Source organism: Ceratotherium simum, chromosome 3 (genome assembly GCF_057802395.1).
Source record: "Ceratotherium simum simum isolate JZ-2026a chromosome 3, ASM5780239v1, whole genome shotgun sequence".
Taxonomy (NCBI): Eukaryota; Metazoa; Chordata; class Mammalia; order Perissodactyla; family Rhinocerotidae; genus Ceratotherium; species Ceratotherium simum.
Window position 1 is genome coordinate 24340165 of NC_141902.1, and position 18097 is coordinate 24358261.

The window sequence follows — 18097 nt, forward strand, 5'->3', positions numbered from 1 at the left end:
TGCACCTCTTTCTTTGTATTCCTCTCGCCCTCTCCCGGCCTCGCCAGCATCTTTCCTCCCCCGCCTGGCTTCGGCCTCCCCCAGCCTCCCCATCTCAGCTCAGTCTCCTCCCCCTCGCTCCTCTCCCCTCCCCTCGGCCTCACCCCACTCCCTTCGAGCTTCCCAAGGTTTCTTTCCACCCTGGGGGTCTCTGTGCCTCTCATTCTCCTTTCTACCTGCCTCCTCCCTCCCCACAGGTTCAGCAGGCACCCCTCCTTTTCTGCCTGGGCATCCCCCCACCACCGCTATCATCGCCACTGGCTCTTCATCTCCTGCTCCTCTCTCCATCCTCTCCTCTCCTCTCTTCTCCCTGTCCCTTTAAATCTGCCTGGCCCAGCCTCCCCCGTGATGCTGGGATGGAGCAAACATTGATTTGTGCTGGGATGGAATCGGAATTTTGATTTTTTTTTTTCCTCTCCCAACCATAAGAAGAAAAAAATAATAAAGACACCCCCTCTTGATAGCCCCCTCTCCCTTCCCATCCAGCTCCCAGCTCCTCTTCCCTATCTCCATCCAAGGCAGATTTTTTCCCTACACTCTTCTCCTCTCCCCCTACCCCTGTCACTACCTCGCGCCCCCCCCTCCACCGCCTGCTCCTCCAGCTGGGGAGAGAGGGGACTCGTCTGCGGTTCCCCCACCTTAGCTCTCTGGGTCGGAGCAGTCTCTCCGGAAGGAGGGGGCTTGGCTTGCCGGGGTGAGGTGGGAGTGGAGGTATCCTGCCATGGATGCTGTGCCTGGGAGGCAGCCTGAGCCTCAGCCCACATGGTGAGTAACCTGCCCCATCCCTTTCTCCTGTCTGCCCATCCTCACCCTTGCCTTTCCCCTGCAGAGCCTCCCCCATCCCCATCCTTTCCCCCACCAAACCCTTCTGCCCACCTTGCTCCGATCTCCCCACTGCGTCTTCACACCCCTCCTTGCCTGGGAAGCCAAAGAACCGGGGCAGAGGGATCCTGACAGCAGCTAGAGAAGCGGGTGGCCTACGACTCTGCCCAGCCCCCTCTTAGGACCCCCTAAACTGCCATCCACACTCGACACTTCGGGGTTCTAGATTGGAGAAGTGAGACTCCCGCTTGGGGTTGGGACCCCAAGTCCTGGGAGGGGTCCTCTACAAGAAGGGAGGGGTGGGGAAGCCCCCAAAGCTTAGGAGCTGCTGGAAGACGCTGCCGAAGGGTGGGGGGTTGGAGGGCGGTGCTGATGCCCCGGAGCCACTGGGCCAAGAAGCGGCGGGCGAAGAGGAGGGGCCTCGCTCGCCACTTCCCCCCTCTTTCTCCGCAGCCACTCAGGATGAGGGTCCGGCCCTGCCAGCCCGTGCTGGGGCCCCCCCGCCCGGCCCCGGTCTAACTGCACCCGCCCCCAGGCCTCGCCCGGCTCCCAGGCCCCCAGCCGGCTCTCCAGCCCCAGGATGCGCTGAGCCACCGGGGGGCTGAGGCCGCGCCAACTACATGCATGTCCCCCGGGGGCAAGTTCGACTTTGACGACGGGGGCTGCTACGTGGGGGGCTGGGAGGCGGGGCGGGCACATGGCTACGGCGTGTGCACGGGGCCTGGCGCCCAGGGCGAGTACAGCGGCTGCTGGGCGCACGGCTTCGAGTCACTGGGCGTCTTCACGGGGCCCGGCGGACACAGCTACCAGGGCCACTGGCAGCAGGGCAAGCGCGAAGGGCTGGGCGTGGAGCGCAAGAGCCGCTGGACGTACCGCGGCGAGTGGCTGGGCGGGCTGAAGGGGCGCAGCGGCGTGTGGGAGAGCGTGTCCGGCCTGCGCTACGCCGGGCTCTGGAAGGACGGCTTCCAGGACGGCTACGGCACGGAGACCTACTCCGACGGAGGTGCGGGGCCCGGCCCAATACTGTCTGTCTGCTCGTCCGCGCGCGCCTTCCCCAGCTATATAGCCCCCGTGCCCGCTGTTTTCCTAGACGCCTTCCCCAGCCATCTGCGCCCATCTTTCTTCCCTCTCCTCCCACCATTACACACGCCTTCTTCATTTGCCTGTCCCCTGCCTGCTTTCCCCTTTCCCAATCTGCCTGCCCTCACCCCTTCTCTGTTTACCTGGCCCTCACACCCTCCATCTACCTGACCCTCCCACACCCGCGTTTGCCTGTCCCACACACCTCCCCTCTCCACCTGCCTGTCCCTAACACCTCTGCTCTCCTTGTTCCCCCACATTCCCTCAGTCAGCTTGCCCCTCTTAGTACTGTTTGCCTGTCACATGACTATCTCCTACACCCCTGTCAGCCTGTCCCTCACACCCTCTGGACTGTCTGTCCTTCACATACCCAGCCTGCCTGGCCCTCCCCCTTCCCCTTGTCTACCTGCACTGCTCAAATTCACCTATCTCCTGCTACCTGTTTGTCTTCACTCTGCTCTTCCACACCTTCCGACCCAGCCTGGCCTGTCCCTAGCTCCTAGTGCCCTTCCCCGACCTTCTATGCTAACTGCCCCCACCTCTCTCACCCGACACTTAGACTTCCAGGGGCGCTTGGGGCCTGGGGTGCAAGGAGCAGCGGGTCCTGACTCTCTCTCCCGGTCCTACCCCGCCCGCAGGCACCTACCAGGGCCAGTGGCAGGCCGGGAAGCGCCACGGCTACGGAGTGCGCCAGAGTGTGCCCTACCATCAGGCGGCGCTGCTGCGTTCGCCCCGCCGCACCTCGCTGGACTCGGGCCACAGCGACCCCCCGACGCCGCCCCCGCCCCTGCCCCTGCCAGGCGACGAGGGAGGCAGCCCGGCCTCGGGCTCCCGGGGCGGCTTCGTGCTGGCCGGGCCCGGGGACGCCGACGGCGCGTCCTCCCGAAAGCGCACCCCCGCGGCCGGCGGGTTCTTCCGCCGCTCTCTGTTGCTCAGCGGGCTCCGGGCGGGCGGGCGCCGCAGCTCCTTGGGCAGCAAGCGGGGCTCCCTGCGCAGCGAGGTGAGCAGCGAGGTGGGCAGCACAGGACCCCCGGTCTCCGAGGCCAGCGGGCCCCCGGCCCCAGCGCCGCCAGCCCTCATCGAGGGCTCCGCCACGGAGGTGTATGCGGGCGAATGGCGCGCCGACCGGCGCAGCGGCTACGGCGTGAGCCAGCGCTCCAACGGGCTGCGCTACGAGGGCGAGTGGCTGGGCAACCGGCGGCACGGCTACGGGCGCACCACCCGCCCCGACGGCTCCCGCGAGGAGGGCAAGTACAAGCGCAACCGGCTGGTGCACGGGGGGCGCGTGCGCAGCCTCCTGCCTCTGGCCCTTCGGCGGGGCAAAGTCAAGGAGAAGGTGGACAGGGCTGTCGAGGGTGCCCGTCGAGCCGTGAGCACCGCCCGCCAACGCCAAGAGATCGCCGCTGCCAGGTGGGCATCCGGTGCAGAGGCCAAAGCGAGGCTAAGGGGAGAAGGTACCCTGGGGACAGGGAAGGGGGACAGTGCCTAAAGGAGGACCAAGACCCAAGACCTAGGGCCTAGCTGGGGAGAGCAGGCCTAGGGCCAGGCAGTTGTAGCCTTGGGTATTTGGGGTGTTTATCTGAGGCTACAGGTGGATGTGGGTGTAACTGTGGGTGGCTGGGTATCTGAGGGAAGCGTGTCTCAGTATCTTTTGTGGCGATGTGTGTCATTGTTGTGTGTAGGAATAGCAATGAGTGCTGCCTTGTGCAGGCCCAAGAAACCTCTTGGAACTCAGACACGTCCCTAGTCTTCCTCTTCTTGCAGCTGATCCAGCCTCCAAGCCTCAGGTCAGGAGCAGCAGCCCTGGGCAGAGAGACAGGGAGTGTGCATGCCTAACCACACCTGGCCTGCACACAGTCTTATATGGTGTCAGCCTTGGGCCTTGGGCAGGTCTAGTTTGTACAGCTGACCCATCCATCTGGAAAGATAGTCCCTCTCAGCTTTGCCTCCTTTCTGTCTCTTTACTCAACTAATAAAAGGTTTCGGGAAAGGAGGCTTGCCAGTAAATGAAATTTTCTTTCTGTAAATCAGATTACATTTCCATGCATCAGGAACCTTATCTAAAGCAGCACTGTCCAGTAGGAATATAATGTAAGCCAGATACATAATTTTAAATCTTCTAGTAGCTGTATGAAAAAATAAAAAGAAATAGATGAAATGAATTTAAATAATATATTTTATTTAAACCAATATATTCAAAATATTATCATTTCAACCTTTAATCAATATAAAATTATTAATGAGATATTTTACATTCCCCCTTTTTTTTTCCTAAGTCTTTGAAATCTAGTATGTATTTTATACTTACAGCATATCATTTCAATTCAGACTAGCCACATTTTAAGTGCTTAACATATGGCTTGTGACTACTGGATTAGATAGCAAAGACCTAAAGAAAGCCAAAAATCCATTTGTAATTAGATTCACAGGCCCTGATTTACACAACTCACACAGATCAATTTTTACATATTGGATTTTCTTTAAAGGAGAGGGCACAGTTGAAGGATTTTGTTTAAATTTGAGACTGTTTCAGAGGATCACAGGTCAAGATATGTCCAAATATGCTTCAGTGAGTTTGTATAATGGATGACAAGGGGTGTGTGTGTGTGTGTGTATGAACATGTCATATCCAGAGTAGATGCCTGAGCCAGAGAATGTCTATCTGTAGCTATATCTGAGTGTCTGGGTGGTTCAAGTCTAGGGCCTTAAGCTAGAGAAGGGGGAGGGCAGAGCACCAGGGAGCACTTTAGGCTAGATGGGGAGCAGGCATGTGCAGGAAAAACTGATCTCAGTAGCTGAAGGATCAGGCAGTGGGAGGAGGCTGGTTGGTCTCCCCAGCAACAGGCCTGGCAAACCTGATTGGCTGCCAGCTGCCATGGATACAGCAGAGCCTCAGCAGCAGGTGCCTCTGCCAGGTAGCCTGAGCCTGGCCTGATGCCTGAGCACAGACTGGGTCTACTGCCTAGGACTTGATCATCCATACCATCTAAACTCAAAAACACAGGCCCTGGGCAGTGTTGGAATTTCTTGGCCACTGCAACCCAAGACTGACCTCATCCCCTGCCCTAAACCCCAAGACCAGCTCAGTTTCAAGACAAGTCTAGTCATATAGAATCTGAAAACCCTAAGAACAGGGTTATCTGAGGTCCCTTCAAGCAGGCCCTAAAGGTCCTTGTCCCACCAGGTTTGAGGGGAGGAGGCTGACCATATCTCCCAAGGTACATAGAGAGGAGGCGGACCTAAGACTACAGTGGACACCACCACCCTTCTCCCTACCCCCATACCCAGACTGCCTTCCTAGGCCAGATAAAACAGGCCTGGGTCCAGAGGGAGTCATGGGTCTGGATCCATTCAAGCCCATGACAAGTATGTCTGATTACCTCTATCTCTTCTCCTTGTGCCCCACCTTCAGTCAAGATTACAGACCTAAATGAATGATTACAAGGCATCTACGTTAACAACAGAGGGTGAAAGGGAAAGGAAAATTGAGGAAGCATCTGACATCAGAGGGAGAACTGGGAAACCCCAGTGGGGAAAGGATTGATAATGCTTCTAGGCAACCTCTACCTATAGAGCAGGGCAGGATGGGAGGGGCTGTGGAAGGGAGACTAAGAGCTTACCCAGAAGGTCTCATGGCCATGCTGAGAAAGCATGCATGTTAGCAGGGAGAGGGAATAGATCATAGGAGAAAGGGGGGACCCACCCTTTCTCCAGTTCCAGAGCTCAGATAGGAGGGGGCGGGGCAGGGGGCAGGGGGCAGTGGCAGTGACCAAACGGGGAGAACAATGTGATAACAGAAGGACTGAAGACAAGCAAGATGTGAAATTCTCATGTTGGGAAATCTGCAGTGGAGGAGGCAGGGATAAATAACAAGGGCTAGCAGCAGTAAGGGGAAGGAGGCAAAGGCTCCTAACACAGGGAGAGAGCAGCCCAGAACAAGGGGCAGGGTGGGGCAAAGCTGCCAGGAGGGCAGCATCGAGGTCCAAGAAAACGCCCTGGACCCCAGAGAGAGCTGTGTGACCCCAGGGAGTGTGAGAGGAGTTGATAACAACAGGAGGTGCCGACAGCAAAGAGGGAGGGCAGGCATAGCTTGTAAGCACCAAGCAGGTGTGACTGCAGAGGGATGTGCTAAGAGAGTGAGGTCTCATTTGTCACCAGGAAAGGAACAGGACAGTGGCGGGCAGCTGGGGAGGGGCTGGCCCCTGCAGCTGGAAGAAGGGAAGTGTTACTACAGGATGCAGTGGTGGAAGGGTGTGAGAGGAGCAGGGAGGTGTAATGACAGTAGGCCCAGCCCAGCTCTAGGAGAAGAAACCAAAGGCCAGCTGCCCTGGCGGCCGGGAAGGAGAGCAGCTGGCAGAGTGTGAGCAAGGGTGAGGACTCCAGAGGTGAGCTCAGATCCAGAGGATGTGATGTGGTGGGGACCTGGGCCAGGGGGCTGGAGCATCTGAGCAGGGCTAATCTGAAGGGGGGGCTGGTCTGCTAAGTCCCTGTCCCTGGAACCCAACAGGGCAGCAGACGCCCTTCTAAAGGCAGTGGCAGCCAGCAGTGTCGCCGAGAAGGCTGTGGAGGCAGCTCGAATGGCCAAACTGATAGCCCAGGACCTGCAACCCATGTTAGAGGCCCCAGGTGAGGCGTGGGCAGCCTGGGGCGGGGGGTGGGCCCCCTGGGGAGCTGGAGAGGCTCTGGCATGGAAAGGGGAAGGGAATCCCTGCAGGGCACTTGGGATGGAAAAGCCAAGGATTGAGGGTCCAAGGGGACGGAGGGTGGGGGCCAGGCCCGGTTGTTTGGAGAGTGGACCTGGGAATTTATGAAATAGGGCCAGAATGACTATGGGGTTGCGGTCTTGCAATGAGAGGCGGTAACCCTGGGGACACTGAAGTCCTGGGAGGCGCCCAGACAGGGGATAAAGCTGTAGCTTTGGCAGCCCAAGGCCAGTTAGGCCCCTCTGATTCTTAGCTATCCCTGCCCCAGGCCACAGACCCAGGCAGGACTCAGAAGGTTCCGACACAGAGCCCTTGGATGAGGACAGCCCTGGGGTGTACGAGAATGGACTGACCCCCTCAGAGGGCTCCCCTGAACTGCCTAGCAGTCCTGCCTCCTCCCGCCAACCCTGGCGACACCCTGCCTGCCGGAGCCCACTGCCTCCTGGGGGGGACCAGCGTCCCTTCTCCAGCCCCAAAGCTTGGCCTGAGGAGTGGGGGGGCCCAGGTGAGCAGGCAGAGGAACTAGCTGGCTATGAGGCTGAGGATGAGGCTGGGATGCAGGGGCCAGGGCCCAGAGACGGTTCCCCACTGCTCGGAGGCTGCAGCGACAGTTCTGGAAGTCTTCGAGAGGAGGAGGGGGAAGATGAAGAGCCCTTGCCCCAGCTGAGGACCCCAGGGGGCTTGGAGCCTGAGCCCAGGACCACACCAGTCCCGAGGGGCCCGTCCTCAAGGGGTCCTGAAGCCAGGTGCCTGATGGAAGAGCTTGAGGAGCCTGCCGCAACCGAGAGGCCTGCCCAGCCGGTGAGACACTCTCCATCCCCATTTTGTGCCCTCAGAGTCTCAGCTCCTTTCTGGCCCCTCTTCCCAAAGCCTTGCCTCTCCTTCCATCCAGGCCTCTGTCTGATCCCCTGGGCCTTTGATCTGGGCTCAGCTTCCTCTCTGCCTGCCCAGTCCTGGCCCATATCCCACCTCAAAAGAGACCTTCATGTCCAACGCCCTCATTTGACAGATGGGGGAACTGAGGCCCAGAGCATTTGAAGTAACTTGCCCAAAGCTACAAACTAATAATTAACGGTGGAGCCAGAACATCTTTCCCTGTTCTCCTTCCATATCATTTCCAACTCCCAGTTTCCTACTCCACCCCCACCCCCACCTCCACCTCCACACTTTCTCTCTTTGGTGCCCAGAAATAAAAAAGGAAAAGCTTGTTCCCTCCCTACCCTGACTCTCCCTCCCTCTCCTGGGAAGAAGGGAAATAGGAAAGGCAGCAGAAACCCAGGAGGGGTGGAGAGTCTCCAGAATCCTCTACTCTGATTGGACTTCAGGCCTTCTCCTGTTTCCTAGCAACCACATCCTCATCCCTCATCCCCCTCTGCTTTACTGCAGTACCGGCTGCTGCTGCCAACAACGTCTGCTACTAAGGCCAGGCACCTTCTGCCTGGGCCACGTGACATGCTGGTGGGAGAGGAGTGGAGGGTGGAGGGAGGAAGGGCTGTTCCTGACTTGAGGGAGCCAGAGGGAAGGTGGGGCCCTGCCTGGGAGAAGAGGGGTGTTTTGCAATCCAAAACAAAGGTTGGAGATCCCCCCACGCCTGGCACTGAGGAGAGGGGCTGTGACCATTCAGCTTTGCCACTTCAGCCAGGGCAGGAAGGTGGGACCTGTCGTTGGACCTGGTCCTCAGGGACTGAGGCTGCATTTCCCCCTCTCTCTAGGGAGCTGCCAACCCCCTGGTGGTGGGAGCCGTGGCCCTCCTGGACCTCAGCCTGGCGTTCCTGTTCTCCCAGCTCCTCACCTGAGGCTCCTGCCCAGCCTAGCCTGGCTTTGGTTGCTGCCTCTTCACTCCTTGGACCTGCCTTTTTCTCTCTTCCTCCTCCTGGTTGTTTCTTCTCCTATCTTTCTTTCTCTTCTCCCTTTCCTTCCTTTCTTTTCTGTCCCCCTTTGTTTTCATCTCTTGCTTTTTCTTCCCCTCTCTCCTTTCAGATTCTCTCATTTCCTGTGGATCTGTCTGTCGTCCTCACTCCCTTCCCCACCCCACCCCTTCTCCCTCTCTAGATTGTTTACATATGAAGGGCTTTTCTCCTCAGAGTTGCTCTCTTCTCTGAGACACACAAATCTAAGTCAGACCATTGCCCCACAACCTCCCTGCCTTTTCTTTAGACCTGAACTTCGATGAGGGTGGGGGTTTGGTGTCCTGAGGAGTCTCCTGGAAGCCAAGTGGAAAGGAGGAAGAAAATGGAGAAGGGGGTACTGTATACTGGGCAAGGCACTGGCCGAGCTGTGGTGGGAGCTGGACCCAAGGGGCCTGGGGTCCCTCTGAGGCCTAGTGAAAAGGCCAGAGGAGGTGCAGCCCCCATCTCTGACCTCGGAGGATCCTGTCTCACCTCCAAGGGCTGAGCTAGGTTCTTGCCTAACTTCATCCTTCCTTGAAGGAGATAAGGGAAATGAAAAGTAGAAGGACTCTCTAGCATCTCCCTCTTTCTCTCCTCAACAGCCAGCCCCTCCCTCGTCCAACCGGTTTGGGTGGCATGCCATGTCCAGAGCAATGTGTAAAGCAAAGCAAATGTCCAGTGCAGCCAAGTCCACCCACTGACCTCTCGCACCCTCCTCTCTCCCCCTAAACGTTTATTTGGTTGGTCTGGACTCACTTGTGGCCTTTGATTAAATTTCTAAGGGGCCTGAAGAAGACATTTCTACTGCAGAGGGTTTGAGGCACCTGAGCAAGGACCCCACTCCCCAACTCTGGCAGTCGTGGCGGTGGTGGAGGGGGTGGCAGTTCTGGGGAACGGAACCAGACTAGATAACAGGAACTCACAGGGCAGCAGAAGCTGTGACAAGTTTAGTAGTCTCTAAGTGGGTTATGTCCCTTCCCCCATCCCCATCAGAATCTTGTGAAATGGGAAAACAACAGGAGGAGGGGATCAAGGAAACCAATCTCACACACACTTTCTAGGCAGGGAAGAGGTGGGCCTCAAAGCCGTTGAGAGGTGGGTGGAGAGCACTGTTTGAGGTTGTGGCTGATCCCTGGTACTAGCTTTTCCCCTGGGGGCAGGAAGCCCAAGGAAGAGGGACTGTAGGGTACCCAGGGGATCTTTCCTCCCTCCCCTGCATGAGGCAGAGGCAAGCTGCCTGCCAACCCCCTCCCTCAAGGAATGGCCTTGCCTGGGAATGCCCACCACACACATCCTCCTCTTTTTTTCTAGTCAAACTCTGTTCACTCCTTGGCCTGCATCTCTCCTTTCTCCCCTCTCAACCTTTACTTCTGATTTCTATTTCATGGAATTTGGGATTGAAGTTAAACTACAACAGTGCCGCCAACACTAAGTCTTGCAGGAAAAAAAAATACAAAGAAATTTAACAAAAAAAATATATTAATAAAAAAGTTCAAAAAAGGGGGGGGATTGTCATCTCCTTTGGGGTGCGATGGCTTCAAACCCAAGCTCTCTGAGGCTCTCCCGGTGCTGAGAATGTTCGAGGAGCCCTCTTGGGGAAACCCCAGGCCTGATAGACAGTCTCGCCGCCCCTATGCGGATCAGAGCTGCTTCCCCTAAACTCCAAAGCCAGAGGCCTGAGGTCAGAGGATTCAAGACGTCTCAGCAGGGAGGCCCAGGAAGGGCGGGGTCCCGTGGTGGGGGCGGGGAGAGGGAAGGACCAGACGAAGCACCAACCCCCGCCCGGCCCCGTACCAGGAAGTGCTGGGGGCAGAGGAGCAGAGTTGAGCCAGAAGCCAGGTGAGGCTGGCGTTAGGGATGGTATCCTGGTGTGGGGAAGCTGGGGCCGCCTGCGATGTGAACGGGGGAGGAGTCCCGCGAGAGAAATCGCGCAGGGCCGTGGAAGGAAAGAAATGGCTGAGCTAGGGATGGGAAACCAGGTGGAGGACGGAGGGGGGGTGGGAAATAGGCGGGGCTCCTGCGCGTGCTCAGTAGGGACGGGCTGGTTGGGGGGGGCACGCATGCGTAATGGGATCTCCTCGGGATGGGGGTGGAGTTCGGACACCCACGTGGAGAAAGGTAAATGTGGGCTCAGTTTTAGGGTAGCTGTGGGACCCGGGCCCTCAGGATCTTGGCCCAAGGGAGCCTGGGCAGAAAGGCCATGCAGCCCTAGCAAGAGAAGGTTAAAGCCCTTTCCATTCCCGGGCTTTGCCCCCCAGGATGTTGGTGCCTTCGCTGAGGCTTCAAGACCTAATCGAGGAGATTCGTGGGGCCAAGACCCAGGCCCAGGAGCGGGAGGTGATCCAAAAGGAGTGCGCCCACATCCGGGCCTCCTTCCGCGATGGGGACCCTCTGCACAGGCACCGCCAGCTGGCCAAACTGCTCTACGTCCACATGTTGGGCTACCCCGCCCACTTTGGACAGGTACTGGACAGAGTTTGATGAGGGAGGCTAGTGGAGCAGTGTCTCAGACCCCCTCACGTATCTGTGCCCTGATTTTTTTATTTTACAAAGTTGCTGAACCCTCACAGTATACACTGCAGACCTCCTTCCCCATTACAGTCCCTGTGGGTCATCAGCTGGACTGAACCCTTCATTCTCTGGCCAGCCTCATTCAGAGCACCTCCTCCTCTCCTCTCCCATCACCCTCGACTCCTATTGCCTGGAAACTACCCACTGACTCTCGATCTCCTAAGCCCCTCCTCCTGTTGAAGGGAGGTTGATGGGATATTGTGCCCCCACAAGTTAATCTGGCATTAAGGAGGAGGATAGAAAGGGATGTTAGTGCATCTGGTTTCAGTCCTGCCCCTTCCTGGTCTGCCCCCTTCCCTATAGATGGAGTGCCTGAAACTGATCGCCTCTCCCAGATTCACAGACAAGAGGGTGGGCTACCTGGGGGCCATGCTTCTACTGGATGAGAGGCAGGATGCCCACCTGCTCATTACCAACAGCATCAAGAAGTGAGAGGGTTCTGGGAAGCACTTGGAATCAGGGAGATGGGAGATGGGGGAACTGGGAAATCCCAAGGGGCTGCCTGCTATAGGTACTGGGAAGGCCTGGATTTCCCAGAGCCTTGACTGACTGCCCTCCCAACTCTGCAGTGACCTGAGCCAGGGGACTCAGGCAGTACAAGGCCTGGCCCTGTGCACTCTGAGCACCATGGGCTCTGCTGAGATGTGCCGGGATCTGGCCACTGAGGTGGAGAAACTGCTTCTGCAGCCCAGCCCCTATGTGCGCAAGAAGGTGAGCTGGCAGGACTCTAGGCACCTGCCCCTCCAGAAACTGTCCCGTTTGCCATGTGATAGAGGTAGGGGGTCCATCTTGGCAGACCTCCACCCTCTCTGAGCCCCCTGACCTCTGCAGGCTGTTCTGACTGCAGTGCACATGATCCGGAAGGTCCCTGAGCTCTCCACCATCTTCCTCCCACCCTGTGCCCAACTGCTTCGCGAACGCCACCACGGTAAGGCCACCGGGCTCCCCATCCCCTGCCTCAGCTCTGGCTACCGACAGAAGTGAAAAATGGGATGGGAACACCAGCTCCTAGGAGAAGGCTAGGACGTGCACACACACGCACACAGTAGACGCTCCTGTTCCCCTGGCCCACCATTCGCTTCCCCCACCCTCACCCAGGCATCCTAATGGGCACCATCACACTGATCATGGAGCTCAGCGAACGAAGCCCTGCAGCCCTCAAGCACTTTCGAAAGGTGGGCTGGAGAAGGGGCAGGCCCTGGGCCAGGAAGAGAGGAGCAGTGGGGTTGGAGTGGGGCTGAAGGGTGAGAGGACTTGGAAGAATGCCCAGATGAGGCTGTGCCCTCCCCCCAGGTGGTGCCCCAGCTGGTGCAGATCCTCCGGACTCTGCTGACAACGGGATACTCCACAGAACACAGCATATCTGGAGTCAGCGACCCCTTCCTGCAGGTGGGCTGGCCCTTCCCTGCTGTATCCCTGGAACAGAGAGCTGAGCTGGAAACCCATGGCCGGTGGTCACCTCCCGGAGAACACTTTGGCTCAGTCAGTGCCTTAGGCAGAAGGGTGGCAGGCACAGGTCTGCCCAGGTCATCCCAGGACCATTGCGGGGAGGGGGACACCTGAAAGTTAGAAAATCCAGTTTGGTAACAATAAAAAAAAGCTTGTCCGCAAATCCCCTGGCCTCACACACCTCTGATCCCCTCCCAGGGCCCAAGGGACCTGGGGGGGAGGGAGGGGCAGGGAGCCTCTAGGGAACCAGCCAGGTCTCTCACAGTGCTCTCCTTAATGGATTTTTCTCCTCAGCCCCATGACTCCTTACCCTATGAACCCCTCCACTTTTCAACCTTTAACCCAACTTTAGGTCCGGATACTTCGTCTGCTTCGGATTCTGGGCCGGAACCACGAGGAGAGCAGTGAGACCATGAATGACTTGCTAGCCCAGGTTGGGGGCTGGGGAGCGGGCACTGGTTAGGTGTGTTGCTCTATGATCCCACCAGCCCTGGGCATCCCTCACATGACCACCGACCACAGAGTGGCAGTACAGTCACGTCTCCATTTCCCTCTAGACTGTGACCTCAATGAGGACAGGGACACAGTCTCTCTCAGTGCAATAGCCCCTGCACATAGTGGGGCTCAGGAACTTTGTTAGATGGTTGAGGGATGACATGGTGGAGACCTTCCAAAGACCTGAGGAGAGGACAGAGCCCCCTGTAGATGCATCTTCTCTCCCATCCACTCAGGTGGCCACTAACACAGACACCAGCCGCAATGCAGGCAACGCGGTCCTGTTTGAGACAGTGCTCACCATCATGGACATCCGCTCTGCAGCTGGCCTGCGGGTATCATCCCATATGCCTCTCCCCTGTGGCCCCACCCACCAGCCCCAGCCAGGCAGACAGGTCCTGTGCCCTGGTTTCTCCTCCCCACCCCTGTCATCCTGTACCATGCAGTGCCCACTCCTAAAAGAGCAGGTTGCTCCTTCCCTGACTGTCCCCAACCTCCGCCTCCCGTAGGTTCTAGCTGTCAACATTCTTGGCCGCTTTCTGCTCAACAGTGACAAGAATATTAGGTAATAGTCCCAGGTGGTTGGCTGGGCTGTGCCACTGAGCCCCTGGCTCCCTGCCCTCCTCCTTCCAGTCTCCCAATACACCTGCCTCTTATCCCAACACCCAGGGCAGGGTGGGGCGGGAAGGGGGCTGATGGCCATGTCACAATGGGTCCTCTCCCACTCTGGCCAGGTACGTGGCCCTGACGTCGTTGCTGCGGCTGGTGCAGTCTGATCACAGTGCTGTGCAGCGGCACCGGCCCACCGTGGTGGAGTGTCTGCGGGAACCTGACGCCTCCCTCAGCCGGTGAGCAGGACAGAGGAATGAGAGGGCAGGGCAGAGGGCCTGGCACCTGGGGCCAAGAGCCGGGCCAGCCCAGAGCAGCTGGAGTAAGGGACTGAGGAGATAGGGACCTGGGGAAGGGGAGGGCCTGAGGCACGTTGGGGGGTGACACATGTCTCTGTCCTGCCAGGCGGGCCCTGGAGCTGAGCCTGGCTCTGGTGAACAGCTCCAACGTGCGAGCCATGATGCAAGAGCTGCAGGGCTTTCTGCAGTCCTGCCCCGCTGATCTGCGGGCCGACTGTGCCTCAGGCATCCTGCTGGCTGCAGAGAGGTGAGGTGACAGGTGCCCAGGAGACAGGGTGGAATCTGGGAAGGGTTGGCACCAGGACTCATGAGCCACGTCCCCTAGGTTTGCCCCATCCATGCGGTGGCACATAGACACCATCCTGCGCGTGCTGACAACGGTGAGGCAGGGGCTGGTCTGAGAGCCGGGCGGGCGTGGGCGGGGTTCACCACACCGACGTGGCCACGGTCACCCCCTCCAGGCGGGCGCCCACGTGCGGGACGACGCCGTGGCCAACCTGACCCAGCTGATTGGGGGGGCCCAGGAGCTACACGCCTACTCTGTGCGCCGCCTCTACTGTGCCCTGGCAGAGGACATCTCCCAGGTACCGCTCCCACCACCCAGGCCCAGGGTGCCGCACCCTCCCAGCCCTACTGGGCCACCTGCTCCCTACACCTGGTTCCCAACTGTTTTTCCCTCAGGGTCACAGCTATCTCCTTAGTGGCAGGACACTCAAGGACAGACTTAGATTTTAGTTAGAACACCTGGGCTTCTGTCCTGGCTCTGGTTCCCATTTAACTTTCTTTATGCTCAGTGCACTCAGTTTTCTACCCTGCCTACCTCCCAGAGCTGTCTTGAGGATCAAATCTGCCATGTATGAGGTTTTATTATTACCTGACTGCTGAATGAATTAACAGATGCCAGCCAGTATCTATAGCCCCCTCTCCATACTACCTCAGTGGGGTAGGCAGAAACCACCACCCCTTCCTCAAGGGAGACACCTTCTCACTTCTCTGTCCTCACTGCACCCCTTGTGGTCAGGCCATGTCATTCTGGTGCCTGGCCACCAGAGGGCAGAGGAAGCCCAGCAGCCAGCACAGAACCCAGGAACAAACTCGAACATAACTGCTCCCGTGCGAAGGCCCCTCCCTTTCCCCATCCCTGCAAACCCCACCATCTCTGCACCGCCGAAAGGGATGTCACAGGGCCTGGAAGTGAGGCAGGGACCCTGACCCTGGCCCAGCTTGTTTCTCATCCTGAGCAGCAACCGCTGGTGCAAGTGGCAGCCTGGTGCATTGGGGAATACGGGGACCTCCTGCTGGAGGGGAGCTGTGAGGAAATCGAGCCCCTTCAGGTGAGACCTGCTATGGGGGGACACTGAGGAGGGTCTTGGCAGGGGAGGCAAGGCTGGCCCCAGGGTCACTACCTGTGTCCCCCGTGAAGGTGGAGGAAGAGGAGGTGTTGGCACTGCTGGAAAGGGTGCTGCAGTCCCATATGTCCCTGCCGGCCACCCGAGGGTATGCCCTCACGGCCCTGATGAAGCTCAGCACCCGGCTCCGTGGGGATAACAAGTAAGAAGGGGTCCCAGCCCCTCCCAGACACCCCCTTCTTGGTGCCTCCAGTGAGAGATGTCCTTCGCTGTGCCCACCACTTTCTGAGTTTCTCTCCAGGCACACACCCCAATCCCCCCAAGTATTGTGGGTCTCCCCCTGCTCTGTGGGGCCTCTCCCCTCCCCACCACCTCCTGGAGTTGAAGGGCAGGGCAGGCTGCCATTCCCCTCACGCAGCGCCCTGTGGCCCAGCCGCATCCGCCAGGTGGTGTCCATCTACGGGAGCTGCCTGGACGTGGAGCTGCAGCAGCGGGCTGTGGAGTATGACGTGCTCTTCCGGAAGTACGACCACATGAGGTGCGATGGGCGCTCTGCCGCAGTGCAAGACCCACAGCCCTGCCCTCTCCCCAGACGTCCTCTCCCCAGTGCCCCTTCCTGGGGACAAGAGTCTCACCCTCACCTGTGTCCTTCCTCACCCACAGTCAGAGCCTCCCACCCACAGTTCACTGAAGCTGAGCTGGCTTCCAGCCCTCCTTGCTCATCTGAAAAGCAGCAACAGCATGCCATCTTAGGAAATCAGAGGGGCGCTTCCGACCTGCCATGTGCCCAGGGCTCTCCGTGTTCCTAACCCTCCTCCCCCATGCCTCCTATGAAAAGCCCAGGTCCACCCAGAAGGACACACCTGCATTCCATCCTCTCAGGGCTGCCATCCTGGAAAAGATGCCTCTTGTGGAACGAGGTGGCCCTCAGGTTGATGAGGAAGCAAAGGAAAGCAAAGAAGAAACTCGGCTTTTGGAAGCAGCCCCAGTCCCCACAGAGCCCCAGGTGAGGAGAACGGAAGCCCTGGGGGAAAGAGGACTTGGTCGGGCTTCCATACCCAGCCCTGACTCTGCTGCCCTCTCCTCCAGGCCTCAAAGCTCTTGGATCTGTTAGATCTCCTGGACGGCCCTTCTGGGGATGCCCAGCATCCACGCCCTCTGGATCCCTCCCCAGGAGGTCCTCTAGTACAGCTCCTCGACCTTCCCGGTGCTTCTCCCCCCCCGGGTAAACCTCAGCAAAGGGAGATGGGAGGTATCTTATTAGAGAAGGCAGGGTGGAAATGTGCTGTTTCTCCTTCTTACCCAGGACTGAGGGCCATGTACCCTCTTCCCTGCTGTGTGCCCCCCATCACATCCCTATCTTGGTAGGCAAAAGCGTTCATTAGCTCGTGCCAGTGCCCTCCTGGACACCCCTCAATGTCGTCCCTTTGTTCCAGACTTCTTACCCTGGCCTGTGGGGCCCTGCTAACTCCCAAGCCCATCTCATACACTTTCCCACTACCCACCCCACCGGCCCCCTCTCGGCCCCAAGCCCTTGACAGTTCATGTTCCTTTTACATGGAATGTTGTCTCCCCAGCACATCAAATGATGTGGCTCATTCTCACTCCTCAGGCCTCAGCTAAAATGTCAGGTGCCCGCCCACCACTCCTATTTCAGTTCTCTCCTCCCAGTTCTCCTGCGTAGTTGATTAACTTCATGGCACCAATTAGTCAATGATTATCTTGTTGTCTTGTTTATTGTTTCTCTCCCCCACTGGACTGTAAGCTCCAACAGGGACCTCGCCTTGTCCACTTTGTCACTAGCATCTCAGGCCGAGCCCTGTGCCCAGTGGGGGCTCACTCTCTGTTGAACGAATGGATGAACTCGTTATCTTCAGCCCCTACGCTGAGCTCCTTCTCTCTCCCTACTCAGCTCCCATCCCAGATCTCAAAGTGTTTGAGCGTGAGGGACTACAGCTGAACCTTTCTTTCGTTCGACCCCCTGGAACCCCTATTCTGCTCTTAATCACTGTCACTGCTACCAACACCTCAGGGGATGACGTCACCCACTTCATCTGCCAAGCCGCTGTGCCCAAGGTTTGTAAAGGATTCAGAGGTGGCCTGGGCATTCCAGGAGAAAAGGCTGCTGAGTAGAGGAGGTGGGGGGGAGAATGAGGTGAGAAGGAGTGACGTGCAGGGACAAGCACTCGGGGCGTTATGGAAGAAGGTCTGGAACTCCTGGGTGTGGAGGGTTGGCTGCCTCCCTGTGCTCCCCCAACCTCCTGTGTTCAGAGTTTCCAGCTGCAGCTACAGGCCCCCAGTGGGGACACAGTTCCAGCTCAGGGTGGCCTTCCGGTGACCCAGCTCCTCAGAATCCTCAATCCTAACAAGGTGAGCTCCAGAAGCCCCCGTGGATGAGACCCACGGATGGGAGAAGTCACGGGTGCTAAGTCTGGTCTCCACTCTCCTCTTCCTAGGCCCCCCTGCGGCTAAAGCTTCGCCTCACCTACAACCACTTTGGCCAATCGGTGCAGGAGATCTTCGAGGTGAACAACTTGCCTGTGGAGACGTGGCAGTAACAGCCTCCACTCACAGCCTGAAATCTGTGTCCCAAACCCCGGGGCCCCCAGCCACTTGGAGCCTACACCTGCGGGCTGCCAGCAGATGGCGCTCTGGTCCTGTGCTCACCACTGCAAAAACTGTGGGGGCCTGCCCCCCTCCCCCACCAGTAATGAAAGCCCAATAAAGCCTGAGGGGGGAAAGCCACATTTGAGTATATTTGAGGTAGAAAACGTATACGAATAACAGCAAGG

General features: G+C 58.3%; 2 protein-coding genes across 5 annotated transcripts; both read left to right on the forward strand.

Annotated features, from left to right (window-relative positions):
- Nucleotides 1-9: 9 nt before the first annotated feature.
- JPH4 (junctophilin 4) lies at nt 10-10132 on the forward strand. The gene is made up of 6 exons (XM_004421208.3): nt 10-804; nt 1315-1864; nt 2580-3351; nt 6449-6567; nt 6913-7445; nt 8357-10132. Exons 2-6 carry the CDS (start codon nt 1486-1488, stop codon nt 8438-8440), a joined length of 1887 nt encoding a protein of 628 aa, XP_004421265.1. The 5' UTR covers nt 10-804; nt 1315-1485; the 3' UTR covers nt 8441-10132.
- Nucleotides 10133-10268: 136 nt separating this feature from the next.
- On the forward strand, nt 10269-18050 carry AP1G2 (adaptor related protein complex 1 subunit gamma 2). 4 transcript variants are annotated; one of them, XM_087423373.1, is made up of 22 exons: nt 10269-10372; nt 10792-10996; nt 11408-11532; nt 11674-11815; nt 11936-12032; nt 12203-12279; nt 12398-12493; nt 12906-12986; nt 13285-13383; nt 13558-13613; nt 13783-13896; nt 14063-14203; nt 14282-14336; nt 14418-14540; nt 15201-15290; nt 15380-15507; nt 15724-15843; nt 16188-16311; nt 16395-16530; nt 17218-17381; nt 17577-17675; nt 17762-18050. In XM_087423373.1, exons 2-22 carry the CDS (start codon nt 10793-10795, stop codon nt 17861-17863), a joined length of 2373 nt encoding a protein of 790 aa, XP_087279499.1. In that variant the 5' UTR covers nt 10269-10372; nt 10792; the 3' UTR covers nt 17864-18050. The 4 variants fall into 4 exon arrangements, with proteins under 4 accessions (XP_087279499.1, XP_004421267.1, XP_087279508.1 ...); XM_004421210.3 differs by having other exon boundaries at nt 15739-15843; XM_087423388.1 differs by lacking the exon at nt 10269-10372 and adding an exon at nt 10630-10651 and having other exon boundaries at nt 15739-15843.
- Nucleotides 18051-18097: the final 47 nt, after the last annotated feature.

What these genes read in the sequence shown, in the direction of transcription:
- JPH4 (XM_004421208.3), top strand. Translation starts at nt 1,486, where the DNA reads ATGTCCCCCGGGGGCAAGTTCGACTTTGACGACGGGGGCTGCTACGTG. An exon ending in CAAGAGATCGCCGCTGCCAG is followed by an intron (nt 3,352 to 6,448) that starts GTGGGCATCCGG and finishes GGAACCCAACAG; the next exon opens with GGCAGCAGACGCCCTTCTAA. An exon ending in CCGAGAGGCCTGCCCAGCCG is followed by an intron (nt 7,446 to 8,356) that starts GTGAGACACTCT and finishes CCCTCTCTCTAG; the next exon opens with GGAGCTGCCAACCCCCTGGT.
- AP1G2 (XM_087423373.1), top strand. Translation starts at nt 10,793, where the DNA reads ATGTTGGTGCCTTCGCTGAGGCTTCAAGACCTAATCGAGGAGATTCGT. An exon ending in AACAGTGACAAGAATATTAG is followed by an intron (nt 13,614 to 13,782) that starts GTAATAGTCCCA and finishes CACTCTGGCCAG; the next exon opens with GTACGTGGCCCTGACGTCGT. An exon ending in TGGCAGAGGACATCTCCCAG is followed by an intron (nt 14,541 to 15,200) that starts GTACCGCTCCCA and finishes CATCCTGAGCAG; the next exon opens with CAACCGCTGGTGCAAGTGGC.